The following is an 18,146-nucleotide window of genomic DNA, read 5'->3' on the forward strand; positions in this document are numbered from 1 at the left end:
AGCTTCCATATACATCAGAGGCGATGGATATTTCCATGGCTTCAGTCAAAAGCACTTTCATCCAGATGTTCAATATTTTGTCCGCAGAATCCTGTATTTTAACTCATAGCTTGAATTTGTCTTCAGTTTTTTAAGTTTGAGAAATGCTGATAGTCTTCCTTATCTGCCATTCTAGGGATTGTTGTAGTACTTTGTCTTCTCAAGCCATTCTTTGAAGTTGACTTCAATTATTTTAATTCACCATTCTTTTTTTTTTGCTATAGTCACTCTATGTTTAAGAACAAACTTCATAGTTTCTTCTGACACCCATGTGGCTCTTTTCTCCTGCTTTTTAATGGTTTTTCTGTCTTCATGTATGATGACTTGGATGTCGTCCCATAACTTGTCTGATCTTTAACCATTGGTAGTCAATGCTTCTAAATCTAATCTTGAGGTCTCTAAATTCAGGGTCTCTGATTCAGACATCCTGTTTTAAATCTTGATGGACTTGTTTTCATTTTCTCCAGCTTTAACTTTAAGTTGCATAGGAGCAGTTGATGGCCTATTCCACAGTCAGCCCCTGGCCTTGTTCGGAGTAAGAATAGTAAACTTCTGTCTCATCTGTTTCCTCAGATGTAGTGGATTTAATACCTGTGTATTTCAGATGGTGAGGTCCACTTTTCTAATCGCTGTTTATGTTGTTGAAAAAGTGTATTTGTAATAAATAAGTAGGTGATCTAGTAAATTTTCTGTCATGTAAGCTCCTTTATCGTTTCTTTCCCCAAGCCTGTATTTTCCATCTAATGATTCATCTTTGTTTCAAACCTTTGTCTGATTCAAAATTGCAAGTATCTGTCTATTCCACTCACGGATGCCTAGGGTATTGATCTTTATGTGTTCCACTTCATTGTTGATGATTTCCAATTGTCCTAGGTTCATGATTAGTACATTCCACATTCTGATTATTAATGGATGTTTTCGAGGGTTTCTTCTCATCTTGAATTGAGCCACATCATCACACCCAGACTCTTTACTTCATCCACATCAAGGTTGACAACATCCTGAGGAGGCTCCCTTAGGGTGCAGTGGCTAAAGCACCTGGCTGCTAACTGATCGGTAGATGGTCTAAACTCAAGTAGCTCCATGGGAGAAAAATGAGGCATCTGCTTCTGGAAAGATTTTTATAACCTTGGAAATCCTATGAAGTGGTTCTATATCATACATGGCTGTCATGAATCGGAATTAAATCAACAGCAGAGGATAGTATTTTATTCTATTTTGAGGAGGCAACTTGTGGGGTGTTGAGTGCCTTCCAACCCAAGGGGCGCATCTTCCAGGTTTCTCTTGCTATTTATCAAGTTTTCCCTGGTGTAATTTTTTTTTAAGTAGGTCACCAATTCCTCCTTTTTAATCTTTCATAGTCTGGAAGCTCTGCCGAAACCTGTCCACTTGGGCGATCTTTCTGGTATTTGAAAGACCGGTGGCACCGCTTCTCGCATCACAGCAGCATGCGAGCCCCTGCAGTACAACCAACTGACAGACAAGTGGTCAATCCACACACCTTTGGGTTTCTTCCAAATTTTACTTTTTATGAATAAAAGTATCATGAGCATTCTTGTATATGTCTTGATTAACACACACAACTGTTCTTCTTGAATAATACCTAGAACTAGAGTTTTAGGATTATAGAGTGAGTATATTTTGTTGAGCTTTATATACATCCAAGCCATTTCCCCAAGTGATTGAATAATCATGTGTTTTTAATTCATGAACAAAATCATACACATTCAAGGTAACTTGGATTACATAGTACAAATTAGGCCAATTTGGTTATGTTTATTAATACAGATTGATGTTTTGAACATATATATTAGGTCAAGCCCAAAACCTGGGCCAACCCAAATGCTGGTTGAAAGGAAATGAAAGAAAAGGTTAATGAAAGGTTAAAAATGAAAGGAAGAGTGATAAACATGTATAGCATGAAATTTCATCTGAACCATTCATCTGTGCAAAGGGCATTAAACACTGTAACTTTAATACATTCTGCCATTTGGTGAATTAGTCTTTACAGTGTTGTGAAGAAATGTGTAGAGATTAAAGTTAATTAATAGGAATTTAGGGGAAAATGTATTAAGAGACTATGTTGTCTCAGTCTGATAAGAAGGCATTGTTCATAGCAGCTACATGACAAAGATCATGATTTGAGTGAAACACATTGCTCTGTCAAATCCTTGGAGTTTATTCTTCCTGGGCCGGGCATCAGTGACATTTTGATGTCCAAGGCCTCGTGACACTATTTTTCTACCGTTTTACTTTGCTGTCATAAAGCTGTAAAGCGCTTTATTTTTTCATATGGCCAGAGAATTATCTAGCTTGCTTTCACTGTAATTTGCCTGCCTGGGATTTATAAGTTATGTTGGAAGGAAGAAGCTGTCTCTTTGTCTATTTACAAGGAATTGAAAAAACCACAAAGCACTAAATTGTCTATGTTGTGATTTAGGGAAATAGAAAGCCTCCTAGCCTATTTGTTTCTGAGTTTAAAATAAGATGTGATTTTGCTGTGTGTGTGTTTTTTTTTTTTTTTAGTTATCTCAGGGATCTCCAGAACCAATTGAACCCAACTTTTTTACAGCAGATTATCATTCATTGCATCATTCATCTGGTGGAAAAATCCTGTCCCCAAATGACCCAACAGGTAAGGGCCACCATCATGGGATTTGGGCTTTTAGATGGAAATAAATTGTTTAAATCTATTTGTCCCAACAGTTATCTCTGCTAGATAATTTTCAATTAAAAGAAAAGGTGGGGAAAGCTTATTTTCATGATCTCTGACAGTAATTGGAAGAGGCATCTGATAGGAATCTAGAAATCCCCCGAGATTCATCTGACCTAGTTGTGACAGTGTCCTTGACCATGGATTAACACTATCAATAAACAACAGACGCTGTGTGGGTGAACAGTGTAGCCTTTTATGTCTCTGGCTTATCTGATGATGGGAAGTCAAAGGCTCAGAAGCAGCCAGTGAGAGAGAAAGTAGAAAAGAATACTTTGTACTCAAAATGGAGAAAAATCTAACAAAACAAAACAAACTTCTTCAGGCAGATATTTATTTATTCATCTTTCTATCCATCAGTCAATTTAATTTTGTATACATTTCACCTATGGAGGTGCAGTAGAGCATAAGGATTAATGGTACACGTTCTAGAAACATGAATGCCTAGGTGAACAATCTCAGCTAACACAGTTAGTAGCTGGTCTTAGAAAATCAAAGCCAAACTCTCTGCTTTTGGATGAAGGCTGGCTAGTAGTGACCCTAACGAGCAGGGTAGCACGAGGTTGAGCTCTGAGTTTCCGAAACGATAACTGTTTACAGGGGTAGAAAGCCCCTTGTTTCTCCCTCAGAGCAGTTGGTGGTTTCAAACTGCTGGCCTTTCAGATCACAGCCCAACTTGCATCCACTGTACCACTAGGGCTTCCCAACTGGCCTTGGACAAGTTATTTAAACCTCTCTGACCCTCAATTTCCTTGCCCATAAGATGGAGCTAAATATAGTGCCAATCTTATTGGGTTACATTAAAAATTCAACATAAAAAGTACTTGGCCATTAGCAGAGGCTCACTATAGTTTAATACTTATTACATATTTGATATCTAAGGAGACGCTTTCAAGGTGTTCTGAAGTTTCAGAGTTACTTAATAATTTTTGAATCGCTGTAAACTATAGTTACTTCACTCAGTGGAATTGCTAAAACTGCAGCTTTTATGGTTAAAGGAAGACTTCTCTCTCCAGCCTGGAAAAAACACTAATTTTTCTTGTCCTTTCACTGTCTAATTTACGAAGATCATTTTATGTATTAATTATGAAGCATTCCCTAAGTCTTGGACTTGTGGGATAAAGCAAGCCTGTGTAAACATATTTTTTTTAAATTGCCCTTCAGGGATCTATAAAATCGAGATAAAGTGTGGTCAAAAATCATTTGACTTTACAAGTATTTCCCATGACAAGTCCTCAGGCCAACCATCTCTGATGGAAGTCTCTCAGAGGCCCCATAGTGAGGTGACTCCTCGCAGGGCGGGTGGACACCCTCCCACCCTCCTTCCCAGTTTTCCAAGCTAGCCCTGTCACTACAGGAAAGGGAAACAGCAGAGGAAGCAGAGACCGGCAGCCCTGTGGGAAATGCTTGGATGCTTGGCTTTAAGAATGAGCTGCCGAGACTTCATGCTTCTGTGTCTCCCCTCCACCATCGCCATTTTCTTTTCTCTATCTAAAGCGGCAGGGCAGTCCCTGGTCCGCCACATGAGTCAGTGCGGATTGAATGCTGGTCCATATGGCTTTGGGTAGTGTTGAGGGTGAGCGTGGGTTAAAGGGTGCCTTGGTGGCTCAGTGGTGAAAGTGTTCAGCTGCTAACCAGAAGGTGAGAGCAGCAAACCTGTCAGCCACTCCATGGGAGAAAGATGTAGCAGCCTGCTTCCACAAAGACTGATAGCCTTGGGAACCCTCTGCCCGGTAGTTTTGCTGTAACTTGGGATAGATTTGATAGCAGTGGGGTTTGGTGGGCATGGGGTAAGGTATACCCAACCCACACTAACAATCAAAATAAGTTTTGCCTTTTGGCGTCAGGTGTAGTTTATTTCCCTCTAGGCAGGGTTATGAAGTCATCAGATCCTTGGTGTTCTTCGCTGTCTGTTTCTGCCTGCTTCTCATAATTTATTTCCCTTCCAGCACCTATTTGCTCTTTTTGCCTTGTGGACGAGGGAGAGTTTCTTAATCAGAAAACTCATATGTCAGGCAGTTGTGTTTAGAATCCCTCCCCATCTGTCCCCAACACATGGCGTGTGTACACAGGCACACACAGTGATCACCTTAACTTACTTAACTGGCCAGTTTTTATACCCTGAGCAATGTGCCTAAACCTGTCTGTGTGTCACTCTGGGTTGGTCACCCACAAAGCAGGCGAAGATTAAAGCAGGGAGACAAAGAGTTGAGATACTCAAAGGCAAAATAATTTGGAGTTGGCTCGCAAGGCCCCGTCTTCATCATTAAGAAACTGACCTGTTTTCTTTGCAGTTGGGACATATGGCCAATAGAGCCTAAGAACATATGAACCAAATGCCGGACTTTCCATCATTTATCTATTTCAGGTTTATTCAGCAGCTTCGACTTGGAGGAAGGAATAACATACGAACAGATGCAGGTGAGGGTTTGGCAGCACTTCTGAATCATTTTACAATGTTGCTTACAATTCAGTACTGACCTGTTTCCCTCCCCCACGTGTAGACGGTGATTGAAGAAGTCCTCGAGGAAAGTGGCTATTACAATTTTACTTCTCACAGGTGAGACTCAGACCTTGCTTTCAAATAAAAGAGGAACCGAGATAAATGGATATGAGATCTGACTTCTTTGTGCTTGATTCCAAGACAGGGTTTTGTTGTTGTTGTTGTTGTTGTTTTTCAGCTTTCATTTTGAACATTTGAAAAATATAGATGGGTGTTTGACTATCTACCACCATGGGGAGGCTATGTGCTGGCCAGGTTTGTATGCACACAGCTGCTCCCTGTGGACGCAGAAAGGGCGGTCTCACTCACAGAGAGTTGAGTCCTTTCTGACTCACAGGCTCACGAAAAATAACGAACAACATGAAATGAAACACAATCTCTGGGTTTTCCAAAATCAACCATTCGTTTGTACCATTGGAGAAGAGCTAGAAACTCAGATCTCCTTCCCTGAAACCTATCCATTATTTTTATAGACTATTTAGGAAGGAAAAACTATATACAACCAAACAAACATTTCTTTCCCTTTTGGGGGAAAGGATTTTTTATTGTGAATTAGATGAGGCGTTACATTCCACAACGTCAATTTTGTATTCAACAGTTTAAACGACTTACCAACTCCCCCCTCCCCCCATCCCCTTAGCTTACCCTTCTTGCTCCTCCTCGGATTTCTCTTCTCCTTCTTGTGGGTTAGAATCTTCCCCTTCGCCCAAGTCAAATCACTAGCCTATTGCTTTGGCTCCCCTCCCTTGCCCTAGCCCACCTGGTAACTTCAGAAGCCGGTTCCCTTTGGTTTGAAAGTCTTCGTCTTGATTTTGTTTTTCTTCTCATACAATATTTGTCCTTTGGGGATTGACAAGTTTCACTCACCAAAACTTAAAATGGGTTGGTTGCTACTTGCAACTAAGTAAGACACTTCTGTTTCTGGTACTGTGTATTATCCTATAACTGTTACTGGTATTCTAAAAGTATACTCTGTGTTATCAATGTAACCCATCTCTAGATTCTTGTATTAATTACTGATGGGGGCACCTTGTTGGGCATAAGGTGTTTGAGTGCAATTAGTGTATCGGAGGGTTAATCTGGAGCCCTGGTGGTGTGGATTCAAGGTCCACCAGCAGTTCAAATCACCAGCTGCTCTAGAGAAGAAAGACAAGATTTTATATGCCTGTAAAATTTTACAGTCTTGGAAACCCACCGGGGTAGTTATACCCAGTCCTGTATGGTTGCTATGAGTATGATTTGACTTGATGGCAGTGATTGAGTGAGATAGTGAGTGAGCGAGTGTGATTAATATGGAGTTGCTCAGTACTTCAAACCCACCAACCTCTTTGTGGGAGAAAAGACCTGACCATCTGTTCTTAGAAAGATTATAGTATAGGAAACACCATGGGGGCAGTCCTCCTTTGTCACACAAGATCCCTCACTATGAGTCAGAATCAAGTTGGTGGCACACAGCAACATCTAGCCGGTTATTGTTATGGGCAATCAAAGCTTGACCTCACTTGGAAAATCGGGGAGAGATTTCAGAGTGTAGAATACATACCTCCAAGTTTTCCCACTCCAGGAATGAGGGGCTTCCGATCTTTATCCTACAGTTTATATCAGTCACCGTTTGAGGGCTGCCCTTAGGGGGTCATTGATTTCCTGCCAATTCTGGCTTGTGGCCCATGTGGGCAAAGTTGGCTCTGGAGGCCAGAGAATGTCTTCCGGAAAAGAAATGCAGGTCCAGGCAGTTGGATGATGGGCAAGCATGCCTTGAAGTGCTGAGTGAGGGGGGCGTGGGCAGTAACAGTGTCTACTCCATCCAACTTGACTTTCCCATGGCTCTTACTCCATCCTGAATCCTCAAGTTGGTCTTGGGCATCCACAGACATCAGCTTCCTCCTGTGTGGCTTGGAGTTGTCTAGGAAACATGCTGGCTCTGGAGTAGATTCAGGGAACTCCCTCCCTTTCCAGCCACCCAACCAGGAGCTTGCCCAGAATGTTAATGATCCAGAAGTTTTCTCTGAAGAAAACAGGTAACCGTGGTGCGTGTGAGAGGTCTCAAGAAAAGCTGGTTTCAGCCATTACACGGGAATTTGATTCTTTTTTGAGTTTAGTTCAATTTCTGAGCAATTTCTCTCCTCCTCCTGTTTCAATGAGTTAGTCTTATGAATCACACACGCGACTATTCATCTGCTTGCTCTTTGGGCTTCATAATTTACTTCCAAAATACTACCTTTGTAAATATAGTTCTATTGTGATTTGTAACTGCAGAGAAACAATGAGTCATTCTCATTTGCCAAAGGCATGTCTTTCATAGAAATGACCGCCTTCACAGCCACTCTCCTCCCATCACCCCTTTAGTGATTCTGGATTTCCACTTTCTGCTGGAGGGCTGTGTTGCACACCCAGCCTTACCTGATGAGGATGAATCTCTATGTTCTTGACTATCAGCGTTTTATTATTTCAAGTCCCTGTGGCCTCTCGTGGGAACAAAGGTCATTCTTGTCATTTTTATCAGCATTTCCTCACAGACTCACACTCATGGGTGTGAAAGCCTTCATATTTTTGCTGCAAATAAAGTAAATACCAATGAAAATCCAGATATGTCCAGACCTTCAGTAAAGCTTTACAGGACTCCTCCTCACCCTGCCCCTCCTTTTAAAAAATTGTCATTTGAGTCATGCTTTGCAATGCATGGTTAATCTTATTCTGTTCTACCATAATTAATGTTTTAAAAACTCCAATACTACTATTCCCAAAGACAACATTCCTCTATCAAAAGACATCATACGTTTTCCTTATTATGATAAATAGATAACCAGATGCATAATTGAGAAGACTTACAATTATTCAGAGTTATATTGGGAATTATGACTAGATGGGACAGGCAAAACTTAAGTAGGTTTAAGTAATGTAAGTTCGATATGACATCCAATTTTCTTAAAATGCCCCAAATTAAAATGGATCACCCATTAAAAATCCCACAGCCTCATGGTTTTAGATTCTAATAGCAGTAATAGTCTTAAAATATACCTTGAAAGGAAAATTCCTTAGGGTTTATCAGTAAAACTATCATAGGCCCCTACTTGATTAGAATTGTTTCCGTTTAATGTCAGGTCACACTTAGGAGTGCCCGGTAGTCCGCAAACGAGAAACACCGAACTGCAGATGCGAATCAGATCAACTGTTACTGCCCTGATTTCCCACCGTCAGAGGAGGGAGACCAGGGAAAGCGACAGGATATTCAGGAAATACAGACTTAAGAGTGGATTTCTTCAAATAGGTTCGATGGGATTACTAATATTAGCAAAGATATTAATAAATTATCCCTGAAAAAATCTTCATGACCAAACAGATTTGGTATGTGCTGGATGTACAATTTTTCATTTTTGGAGACTCAACAGATATTAACATATTAAGGACTCAGCTTTTCTATAAGAAAGACCTCTATATATCTTTGTTTGTTCAAAGGTTTTATAATCTTTTTGATGACACACAGGTATCCATATATCCTAGCTATATGGATAGAAGTAGAGAAGGCTGTTTCAAATCCTCAACCAGGGTCCAGCAGGTCTGCTGCTGTTTTCTTTGTCATCATCACCCGTCATAACTGTCAGTGGCATCTTCATTGCCAAACCTTACTAAGTGATCTCAATTAAATGCCAGGCTCATAGAATTCCACACATGATGCCTACATCATGCAAGTCTAAGACTTTTGGTCTAAGCCCACACAAGCATCTGCAAAGTGCATGAATTCAAGGTATGGCATGCGTTCAGCTCAGGATGTGAGGCCTTATTGAAGGGAAGGGCAGAGATGGGACATTTTCAAAATGAGAGTTGCAGAATCAGCCTTTATCTGTCTATTATCTCTCTCTGAGAAAGGTTCTGGAGCTGTTCAAATAACTTCAAATAACGGTTTTAAAAATGAGACCGCTTTGACAATTGGCTAGGAAGAATATTCGGGGCATAAACTGCTACATTAAGAACAGAAAATGGTGAGAGAAATAGGAGGTGGTTGTTAGGTGCCATTGTGTCAGTTTCAACTCACGGCAAGGCCACGTACAACAGAAGGGAGCACCACAGACCCCAGTCCTGTGACATCCCAACAATTGCTGTTATGTCTGAGGTTGCTCCCAACATGTCAATCCATGTTGTCCAGGATCTTCCTCTTTCATGCCCCTCTGCTTTATCAAGCATGATGTCCTTTTCCAGCGGCTGGTTTCTCTTGATAAGTCCAAAGTGTAGGAGACAAAGTCTTGTTACCCTGACCTCTAAGGAGTATTCGGGCAGTACTTCTTCCAGACAGTTCTGTTTGTTCTTTTGGAATTCCGTGGACTGATCTTTTGGTGGTCTTCTTATTCAGTGTCCAACTTTCATGTGCATATGAGGCTATTGGAAATTCCATGACTTGTGTCAGGGGCAACTTAGTTCTTAAAGCAACATGCTTGCTTTTCAATGCTCTAAAGAGATTTACCCAATGTAATCCATCCTTTGATCCCTTGACTGCGGCTTCCATGAGCATTGATTGTGGACCCAAGCAAGGTGAAGTTCTTGACAACTTCAATCTTTTCTCTGTGTACCATGATGTTACCTGTTAGCCCAATTGTGAGGAGAAACTTCTGAAAAATCCTTGCTTGCAAGTGATAGCAATGCTATTGTTCAATAATTTTTCCTTTCTCTTGGTAGATATAGAGATCTCTTCCAGTCTCTTATCCTGACAGCTGTCTTCCAAATCTTTTGCCATAAACAAGGAGTGTCTGTAGTGCTGTGTCACTGATTGAGACATTTCCATTTGTATTCTGTCAATTTGGGTGGCCTTGTTTTTGACCAATGAGTGCCCTCAGCGCAGCTTGGACTTCTTCCTTTCATACCGCTGGTCCTTAATCATGTACTACCTGCCTCTTGAGATGGTTCAATGGTGACTAGTTCTTTTTGGTCCAGTGACTGTGGATTCCTTCCATCTTCTTTTGATGCTTCCTGCATCATTCAATATTTTGCCCATAGGATATTTCAGTATAGTAACTTGAGGCTGACATTTTGTCTACAGTTCTTTCAGGTTCAGATGCTGATTATGTTCTTCCTTTTCAGTTGTCTAACTTTAGGTCTTTATACTTTTTCACTATAATACTTGTCTTCTCAAGCTGCCTTTTGAAATTCTTTGGTCAAATCTTTCACTTCATTTCTCCAATTTGTTTTAGTTACTAGACTATAAAGAGCAAGTTGGAGTCTCCCCTGACATCCACTTTGAGCTTTTCTTTCTTTCCTGTACTTTTACTGACGTTGTGCTTTCTTCACATGTGACATTCTGGATGTCATCCCACAGCCCATCAGGTCTCCTGTCCTGAGGGTTCAATGTATCAAATCTCTTCTGGAGATGCTCTCAAAATTCGGGTGCTATAGACTCAACTCATGTTTTGGTTCTTATGAATTTGTTTCATTTTCTTTAGCCTCCAGCTAAACTTAAATATGGGCATTTTATGGTCTGTTCCCCATTTAGCCCCTAGCCTTGTTGTTGCTGTTAATATTGAGCTTCTCCATCATGTCTTCCCACAGATGTAGTCAATTTGACATTTGTGTATTCCATCTGGGGAAGTCCATATGTATAATATCCTTTTGTTTTTTGGGAAAAAGGTATTTGTAATGAAGAAGTCATTGGTCTTGCAAAATTCTGTCATGCGATCTCCAGCTTCATTTCTGTCACCACCTTCTGTTCTTTCCTCTTCGTTTCCTACTTTTGTATTCTAGTTGATCAAATTCAGACCAAAGATGTTGGTAGAATCTTCAATTTCTTCATCACTAGCTTCCATTGCTGGTGCATAAAGTTGAACAATAGTTATATTGACTAGATTTCCTTATATGTGGGTAGGTAGCATAGATAGATAGATATTGTACTTTGATAGATCTTGCATGTCCTTTGTGATGATGAATATGATGCCTTTTCTCGTGAATTTGTCATTCCTGACAGATTAAACCATGTGACTATCCTAGTCAAAATGGCCATGACCCGTCCATTTCAGCTTACTAATGCCTAGGATATTGAGCTTTATGAATTTCCTTTTCACTTTTTTATGACTTCTAATTTTCTTAGATTCATGCTTCATACATTCTAAGGTCCAATTATTAGTAAATGTTTGCTACTATTTCTTTGCATTTTGAATTAGCACCCATAAGCAAATGAAGGCTCCAAAGCTTTAATACTGCACGGTGCACCCCAGCCATGTCATTGTACTCTACTTTGAGAAGGCAGCTTGTCCTCAGTCATATTTTTTTTAATTTTAATAAATCAATTTCTTGGGGACTGTTACAGCTCTTATAACAATCAGTACATCAATTGTATCAAGCACATTTGTATATATGTTGCCATCATCATTTCTAAAACATTTTCTTTCTACTTGAGTCCTTGGTATAGGCTTCTCTTTTTTCCCTCCCTACTCCACCCTCCCACCCTCATTTATAAATTATTTTTATTTTCATATTTTACACCATCCACTGTTTCCCTTCACCCACATTTCTATTGTTCATCCCCCATTGTGTGTGTGTGGCGGGGGGTGGGGCTGTACATCAATCACTGCAATTGGTTCCCCCTTCCTCCTCTTCTCCCCCTACCTTCCCCCTTTCCTCATAGATTCACTACTCTCATTATTGGTCCTGAGGGGTTTATCTGTCTTGGATTCTTTGTGTTGAGAACTCTTATCTGTACCAATGTACATGCTCTGGTCTAGCCAGATTTGTAAGATAGCACTGGGTCATGATAGTGGCAGGGAGGAAGCATTAAAGAACTAGAGGAATGTGTGTTTTGTCAGTGCTATACTGCACTCTAGCTGTCTCATCCCTTCCTTGTGAGGGGTTGTCCAATTGTCTACGGATGGGTTTTGGGTTTTCATTCTAAACCCCCTTGTTCGCATTGAAATGGCTGTTTGTTTTGGGTCTTCTGGTGCCTGATACCTGATCCCATCAACATCTAGTGATCACAGTGGTTGGTGTGCTTCTACCATATGGGTTTTGTTGCTTCCCTGTTAGATGGCCACTTATTTACCTTCAAACCTTTAAGACCCCAGAGGCTATATCTTCCAACAGCCAGGCACCATCAGCTTTCTTCACCACATTTGCTTATGCACCCATTTTGTCTTCAGCGATCTTGTAGGAAAGGTGAGCATCACTGAATGCCAAGTTATTAGAACACAGTGTTCTTGCATTGAGGGAGTACTTGAGTAGAGGCCCAATGTCTGCCTGCTGCCCTAATACCTAACCTGTAAATATATGTACATAGACCTGTCATTATATATTAATATGTTTACATATATACATACCTAAATTTATACCTCTATAAATGTCTTTTGCCTCCTAGTTCTTTCCTCTATTTCCTTTACTTTCCTATTGTCCCACTATCATGTTCAACCTTCATTCAGCTCTCTGTACTTCTCAGCTACATTGCACTTGATCAAACCCTACCAGGCATTCTATGCCCTCATGATCATTGATTTAGATCTCTTGTTCCCTTGTCCCTGGGTTTGTTGGCTCCCCCCTCCTTTTCCCGCACCTCCTCCTCTCCTGTGTCCCCCCAGCACCGCCGGCCCTGTTGTTTTCTGCTTGGGATTATTTCTCCTCCTCAGTTGTTTACCGAGTGCCATCCTGTCTCATCTTATAGCATTATATTGGACTATGTTCTGTTGCTATTCATGAGGTTTCAGGTGGCAAATGCCTCAAAAGAAGACGGTCAATTCCTTCTTTATGGTCTGTTCTTATTGTGGAAGCCCTGCTGAAGCCTGTTTGCTCTGCATGACCCTGCTGGTATTTGAAATAACTCTGCTATGGTGTCCAGAATCAACAACAAGACACAAGACACCGCAGTAGCAAAAACTGACAACAAGTGGTAGAAATTGGATCGGTAGATTTCTATTTTAACAAAATAGGAGATTCTTCTGGGCTTCTGTTCAGAAGAGGTAGGTCTGTGTTGAGAGTAGGAATGTAATGTAAAGAAAATAAAAGGACAAACAGACCTGCCAACCCTTATAACCGTTCCACAAATGGGCTGTAATTCATGATCATTGGCCTGGCTGATTGGGGCTGCTGTGAATTATAACCATAGGAAAATGTTGTTTTGAAAACTCTCATTGACTTAACTGGCTTGGTTTTGGTTTCTGTTTAGTAATTGCATTTTATGAACTACACATTTAGCTAACTTACCAAAATGATACAACCCTAGCATGCCATATTATCACTGCTGTTTGAGAGGGTGAAATTGTTTGAGCTCAGACAGAACAGATGATGAGCATATCAACTTGTAAAATATAGTTGGCATTCACATTAGTATTTTATTTCATAATGTTGAAATATATTTTGATAGGTAATAGTATGCAAGATAAAAAAAACCCAAATAGAATCCACTTGCTTAGTTTTATTTCCCCAACTGATGAATGTTCCTAGGGCTCTGTGCCGTCATAGGGACCCCACGTAGACCAAAGTCGAACTGCCCCGTGGGGTTTCCAGACTGTCATCTTTATGGGAGATTATTTGTCTCCTGTGGAGCTGCTGGTAGGTTCGAACCACTGACTGCTGGGTTAGCAGCTAATCATTAGCCGTTGTGCAAACATAGCTCTTTAACCGACTAATGTTGGGGTATAATAGACACTTTAGTACACTTAGGTATTTAAATTCCCATCATAAAGGGAAATCTGTTTCTATTGAGTTCATCATTTGAGAAAGACCCTATTCGGATTTCTAAAAATATATCTTTATGTTTAGAAACATTTTTTTTAAAATTTGTGATTTCTTGACTTTCTCGTATGCCTAGCTACAGCTTTTTAAAGTGAATGTGTGAGCCTACAACCGTGTGACAGCAGGGCACTCTTTTCACTTCTGCCTCCTGTAGGTACCACTCCTATCCATGGGGGACCAAAAGTCACCCAGGCAAAAGATGAAGGCAGTGCCTTGCACTGGACTTGGTTTTCCCCAGTGACGTTCAAGCTCTGGATTCAGCTACCATCGAAGGATGCCCGAAGGTTCAGCTGCTGATAACGGGTGTGGAGGAGGAAAAACCAGGATGCCGTGGTGCATGTGGGACCTTTTTCTGGGTTTCTGAAGTCCTAGGCAATATGGCAGCTGCTGTACCTGGGGGCTGTTTCCCCAGGAGGCGTTGCCTAGGAAAAGATGCCGCCCAGTTCCTCTCTGGGAGGAATGCCCACTCCTCACAGGACTCTTTCAAGTTAAAAAAAAAAAGGGAAAAGAAACTTGTTATATTTTCAAAAGAATATTTTATACTCAGGTTTACTAAAACTTTGTTTAAAGGCATTTAGCCTTTTTATGTATAAAATAGTTTTAAGTAAAGAAAATTAAATGACCCAGAGTACTATATTGGGTGATTCACTGTATCCCCCCAATTTTTCTTTTAAGTCTTAAAAAGAAATTGAACATATGCAATAAATTTTTCTTTCTTTCAAATGAAAGGATTGGCTCTCTTAACCACTTGGGTGCTAGTGGTTTGAACTGTGATACAGTGTAGACAGTATTTATAACCTTGCACAGCCTCTGGAAATAACTGTCATAGAGTCATATTTAACTTGGACTAATACACTAGGTGGATGTACAGTGTGTGTATATATGCATATATATGTATATAAATATATGGATGGGAGGTTTTAATTAGACTACTGCTTTGCTGCTAATCAAACTTATAGTATTTATAGAGCACTTTGACGAGTTCATAGAACCTACAAAAGAGATGCAATATTCCTTATTCTAAGTCCCTCCCTACTTATATGACTGACATTGTTATAAATCTGGGAAATGGAAATGAAAATAAATTATATAATAAAATATAATCTCCTTCTTTATTTGTTGAAATAAGCCTCAGAAAGAGAGATCAGAATGCCAAACAGTGTGCCACTTTGATATCGAGAGAATTTCTGATGATAATTGGCTTAATGCTTATTAGGTCAAAATTCCTTCTTTAACTGACTTCTGGTATAATGTCAAGAAATAACCTCACTATCAAATAATTTCTAACTACTTGAAGAACAGATATTTTCTTCCAAACAATTAGTAATCTGTAAGTTAAGGATCTACTTTTAATTTACTTTTCACTGAATTCTCTTATCTTTATTTGCACTCATATAATCTTAGTGTGATTGGGAGAGAAGCTGGCTTGATATATTTAGAGGTAGTAGAAACACCACCTTTAGTATAATAAGAAAAATGGAGAAAATCTCTTAAAGGAAACCCTTAGCTTATTTTTAAAATAGTGTGTTTATCCAAATTCCCTTTAACCTTGCATTAATGCCTTTGAAGATTGCCAGTGAATCTTTGTATTTAAACCAAATTAATTATTACAAATGCAGTGTAGTACATTAATGCTACATACAAATGTAGCTATGAATAATTTCAATTTCAGCATTCAAACCAATGCCCATTCCATCTGTATGTGAAGTCCACAGGCATGATCAGAACGCTGTCATTTTGTTGATTTGCTGGATCTAACATCACTGGTATGCCCACTTAATCTGATTCTGCAATATCATTATTTATACCTCTTAAGGCACATTTTCACATCATGCAGAAGGCATAGGCCCAGAAGGGGGCACACTTTCAAAGTGTGACTTTTAGTTAGGAGTTTGGAAACAAACAAAACCAAGCGGTGGAGTGAAAGCTTGTCTGATAAACTTCTTTCTCAAGTAGTAACACCTGCAGAAGAAAGATGAGACAAAACAAATTCACTCATATATTGGCAGGAAAAGAAAGTGTCTTTAAAATGCATACAGCTGTGATTAATTGGAAAGGAGAAACATCTTTATATCTCACTCTTACAGGTTGTGCAATTGACATTTAATGTGCTAGAAGCCAATAAGAATGAGCAAAATTGGGCAACTCCGTTTCCTTTCCCGACACAGCTTCAAATGCAGCAATGCTGTATTGATAGATGAATTGATCTAATAGAGGATGTCTTTATCTGAACATTGACTTTAAAAATGTAAATGGAATCAACTATAGGGTTTCCTGTTTATCACTAGCACTGGATCAGGGTTTTCCCAGAACATGACCAGCTTTCTCAGAGCAAAGTGGGGGGTTGCCATCTTATGCACACAGCTGCATCCCAACACGAAGTCAGCTTTTCCAAAGCCCCTTTATTTTCTATGTTTCAACCTAGGAATATATCTTCTCATAATTTTATTTTGGCTCCCTCACCCGTCTTCTAGCGCAAAGAAGTTGTTACTTGAGCTTTAAAGGCTTCAGAATCGCCTCCTTATTACAAGTGATTTTGTTTTCTTTCTCTTGCCTAAATTTTAATCATTTATTGTGCAGTGAAATCCCTGTGAATGCAGCTAATTCCCAATGATTGAATATTTATTTATATGGTGGGAAATATCAACCGTCTTTTCTAGATCACTTCTGATTCACAAATGCTTCAGTTACTTCTGCTTTGATCCATATATCTGAATCTGTGTACTCGAGACCTTAATTTGCTTTTCAGAAGCAAAATGTTCCATTCTCATGGAAGTCACGGAAGCAGGGGCATTTGCTTGTCAGTTGTTAAGACTGTCCACACGCTAAGATGTGTGGTGGCTACCTGTAGACCGTCAGTGCATTGGACCATGGTCTCTACACCTAATGCTCCGGAATCGATTCCAGAAACCTGGGGAGTCTTCTGCTACTTTGGTTTGAGGTGGGTACTGAGGTGGCATTGGACCGTATGCACAGCCTACTTAGGCCTTCTAAAGCAGAACATAATTGAGAAGCACTGTTAGGAAGGTGAGGAGCCCTGGTGGTGTCATGGGTTTTGCGTTGGGCTGCTGACCACAAAACCAGCAGTTCAAAACCACCAGCCACTCCGCAGAAGAAAGATAAGATTGTCTATGCCAGTAAAGATTTACAGTCTCAGAAATAGTTGTACTCTGTCCCATTCTGTCAGGTCTTATGAGCAGGAATCCACTCAACAGCAGGAAGTTTGGGTGATGATTCTACTCAAATGACATCATTGATTAGGAACTAAGGTCCTATCTAAAACTCATGACATGTTATGCCTCTTGATACTCAGAAAGAAACCTAGTCATTAGGTAATCGCCATTTATCACAATGTTGTTGAGTCAATTCTGCCAGTATTAACGTAGGTCACACATTCCTTTTGTTGATTTACTCAGTTGGAAACTATTGTTTCTCTCTCTTTTTTAATGAATGAACAATACACAATAAATGGGTGGCTTTAGAAATGGCTTGGTTTCGGTCTGAAGGCAGGGAAAACTCCTGGTTTAGCTACTTTTATCGCTGACCTTTTGTTTTTGTTTTTAATGGTGTATAATCGTGAGTGCAGAAATAAGATGCCGAGACAATGCAAAGACGCCAGGGTTGAAGCAGCAGCAGCAGCAGCAGCAGCAACAGCAGCAGCAGCAGCAGCAGCAGCCACACACTGGAGGTTCGCCTCTGAGGGGCGCCAAAGCAAGGCAGCATAATGCTTCTCTACCCTGACCCCAGTGGCTTGGCTGCAGTTCCGTCCAAACAAGAAATTCTTCTGTGTCAACAACTGAGTTTTTGGGTAGGTTTTTTAATTTAATTATTAAAATTTGAAATGTGCTGCTAATAGTATGTTTACCCTTGAGTGCTATTTTGCAGATGGATGAGAAGGCACAGATGTCTCAGGGAAACAGCTTTGTGATAAAGGAATTCTTATGTGTGTGCCATTGCAGCTGAACAGCATAGTGTCGATATGGCTGCTGGAGTGGATTCCATCCCCACTGTAATGCTGTTTTGAGATTTCTAAGAGACATAGGAATGCATCTATGAATTTGATGGTGGACATTGGGCATTAATATGCCCTCAGGGTCCATGGGTGATTGTGGTGTGTAAAAAGGAAGCACTCACCCCCTAAAATCACAGCAGCCTCCTTGGAGTTTGTTGTACATGCTAGTACAGGCA

The 18,146-nt window shown here is 40.2% G+C and overlaps 1 protein-coding gene across 1 annotated transcript in view; it reads left to right on the forward strand.

Moving 5' to 3' along the window:
- Positions 1 to 15,018, forward strand: part of NEK10 (NIMA related kinase 10) — a 232,817-nt gene extending 217,799 nt beyond the window's left edge. The window contains exons 32-35 of the mRNA XM_030887662.2: positions 2,566 to 2,674; positions 5,121 to 5,173; positions 5,257 to 5,312; positions 14,113 to 15,018. Of these exons, the coding sequence (XP_030743522.1) occupies positions 2,566 to 2,674; positions 5,121 to 5,173; positions 5,257 to 5,312; positions 14,113 to 14,161 (267 nt within the window). The 3' untranslated portion in view covers positions 14,162 to 15,018. The remainder of the gene's footprint in view (positions 1 to 2,565; positions 2,675 to 5,120; positions 5,174 to 5,256; positions 5,313 to 14,112) is intronic.
- Positions 15,019 to 18,146: the final 3,128 nt, after the last annotated feature.

Source organism: Echinops telfairi, unplaced genomic scaffold, assembly GCF_000313985.2.
Source record: "Echinops telfairi isolate 266 unplaced genomic scaffold, ASM31398v2 ScPeMD7_7420;HRSCAF=8458, whole genome shotgun sequence".
Lineage (NCBI taxonomy): Eukaryota > Metazoa > Chordata > Mammalia > Afrosoricida > Tenrecidae > Echinops > Echinops telfairi.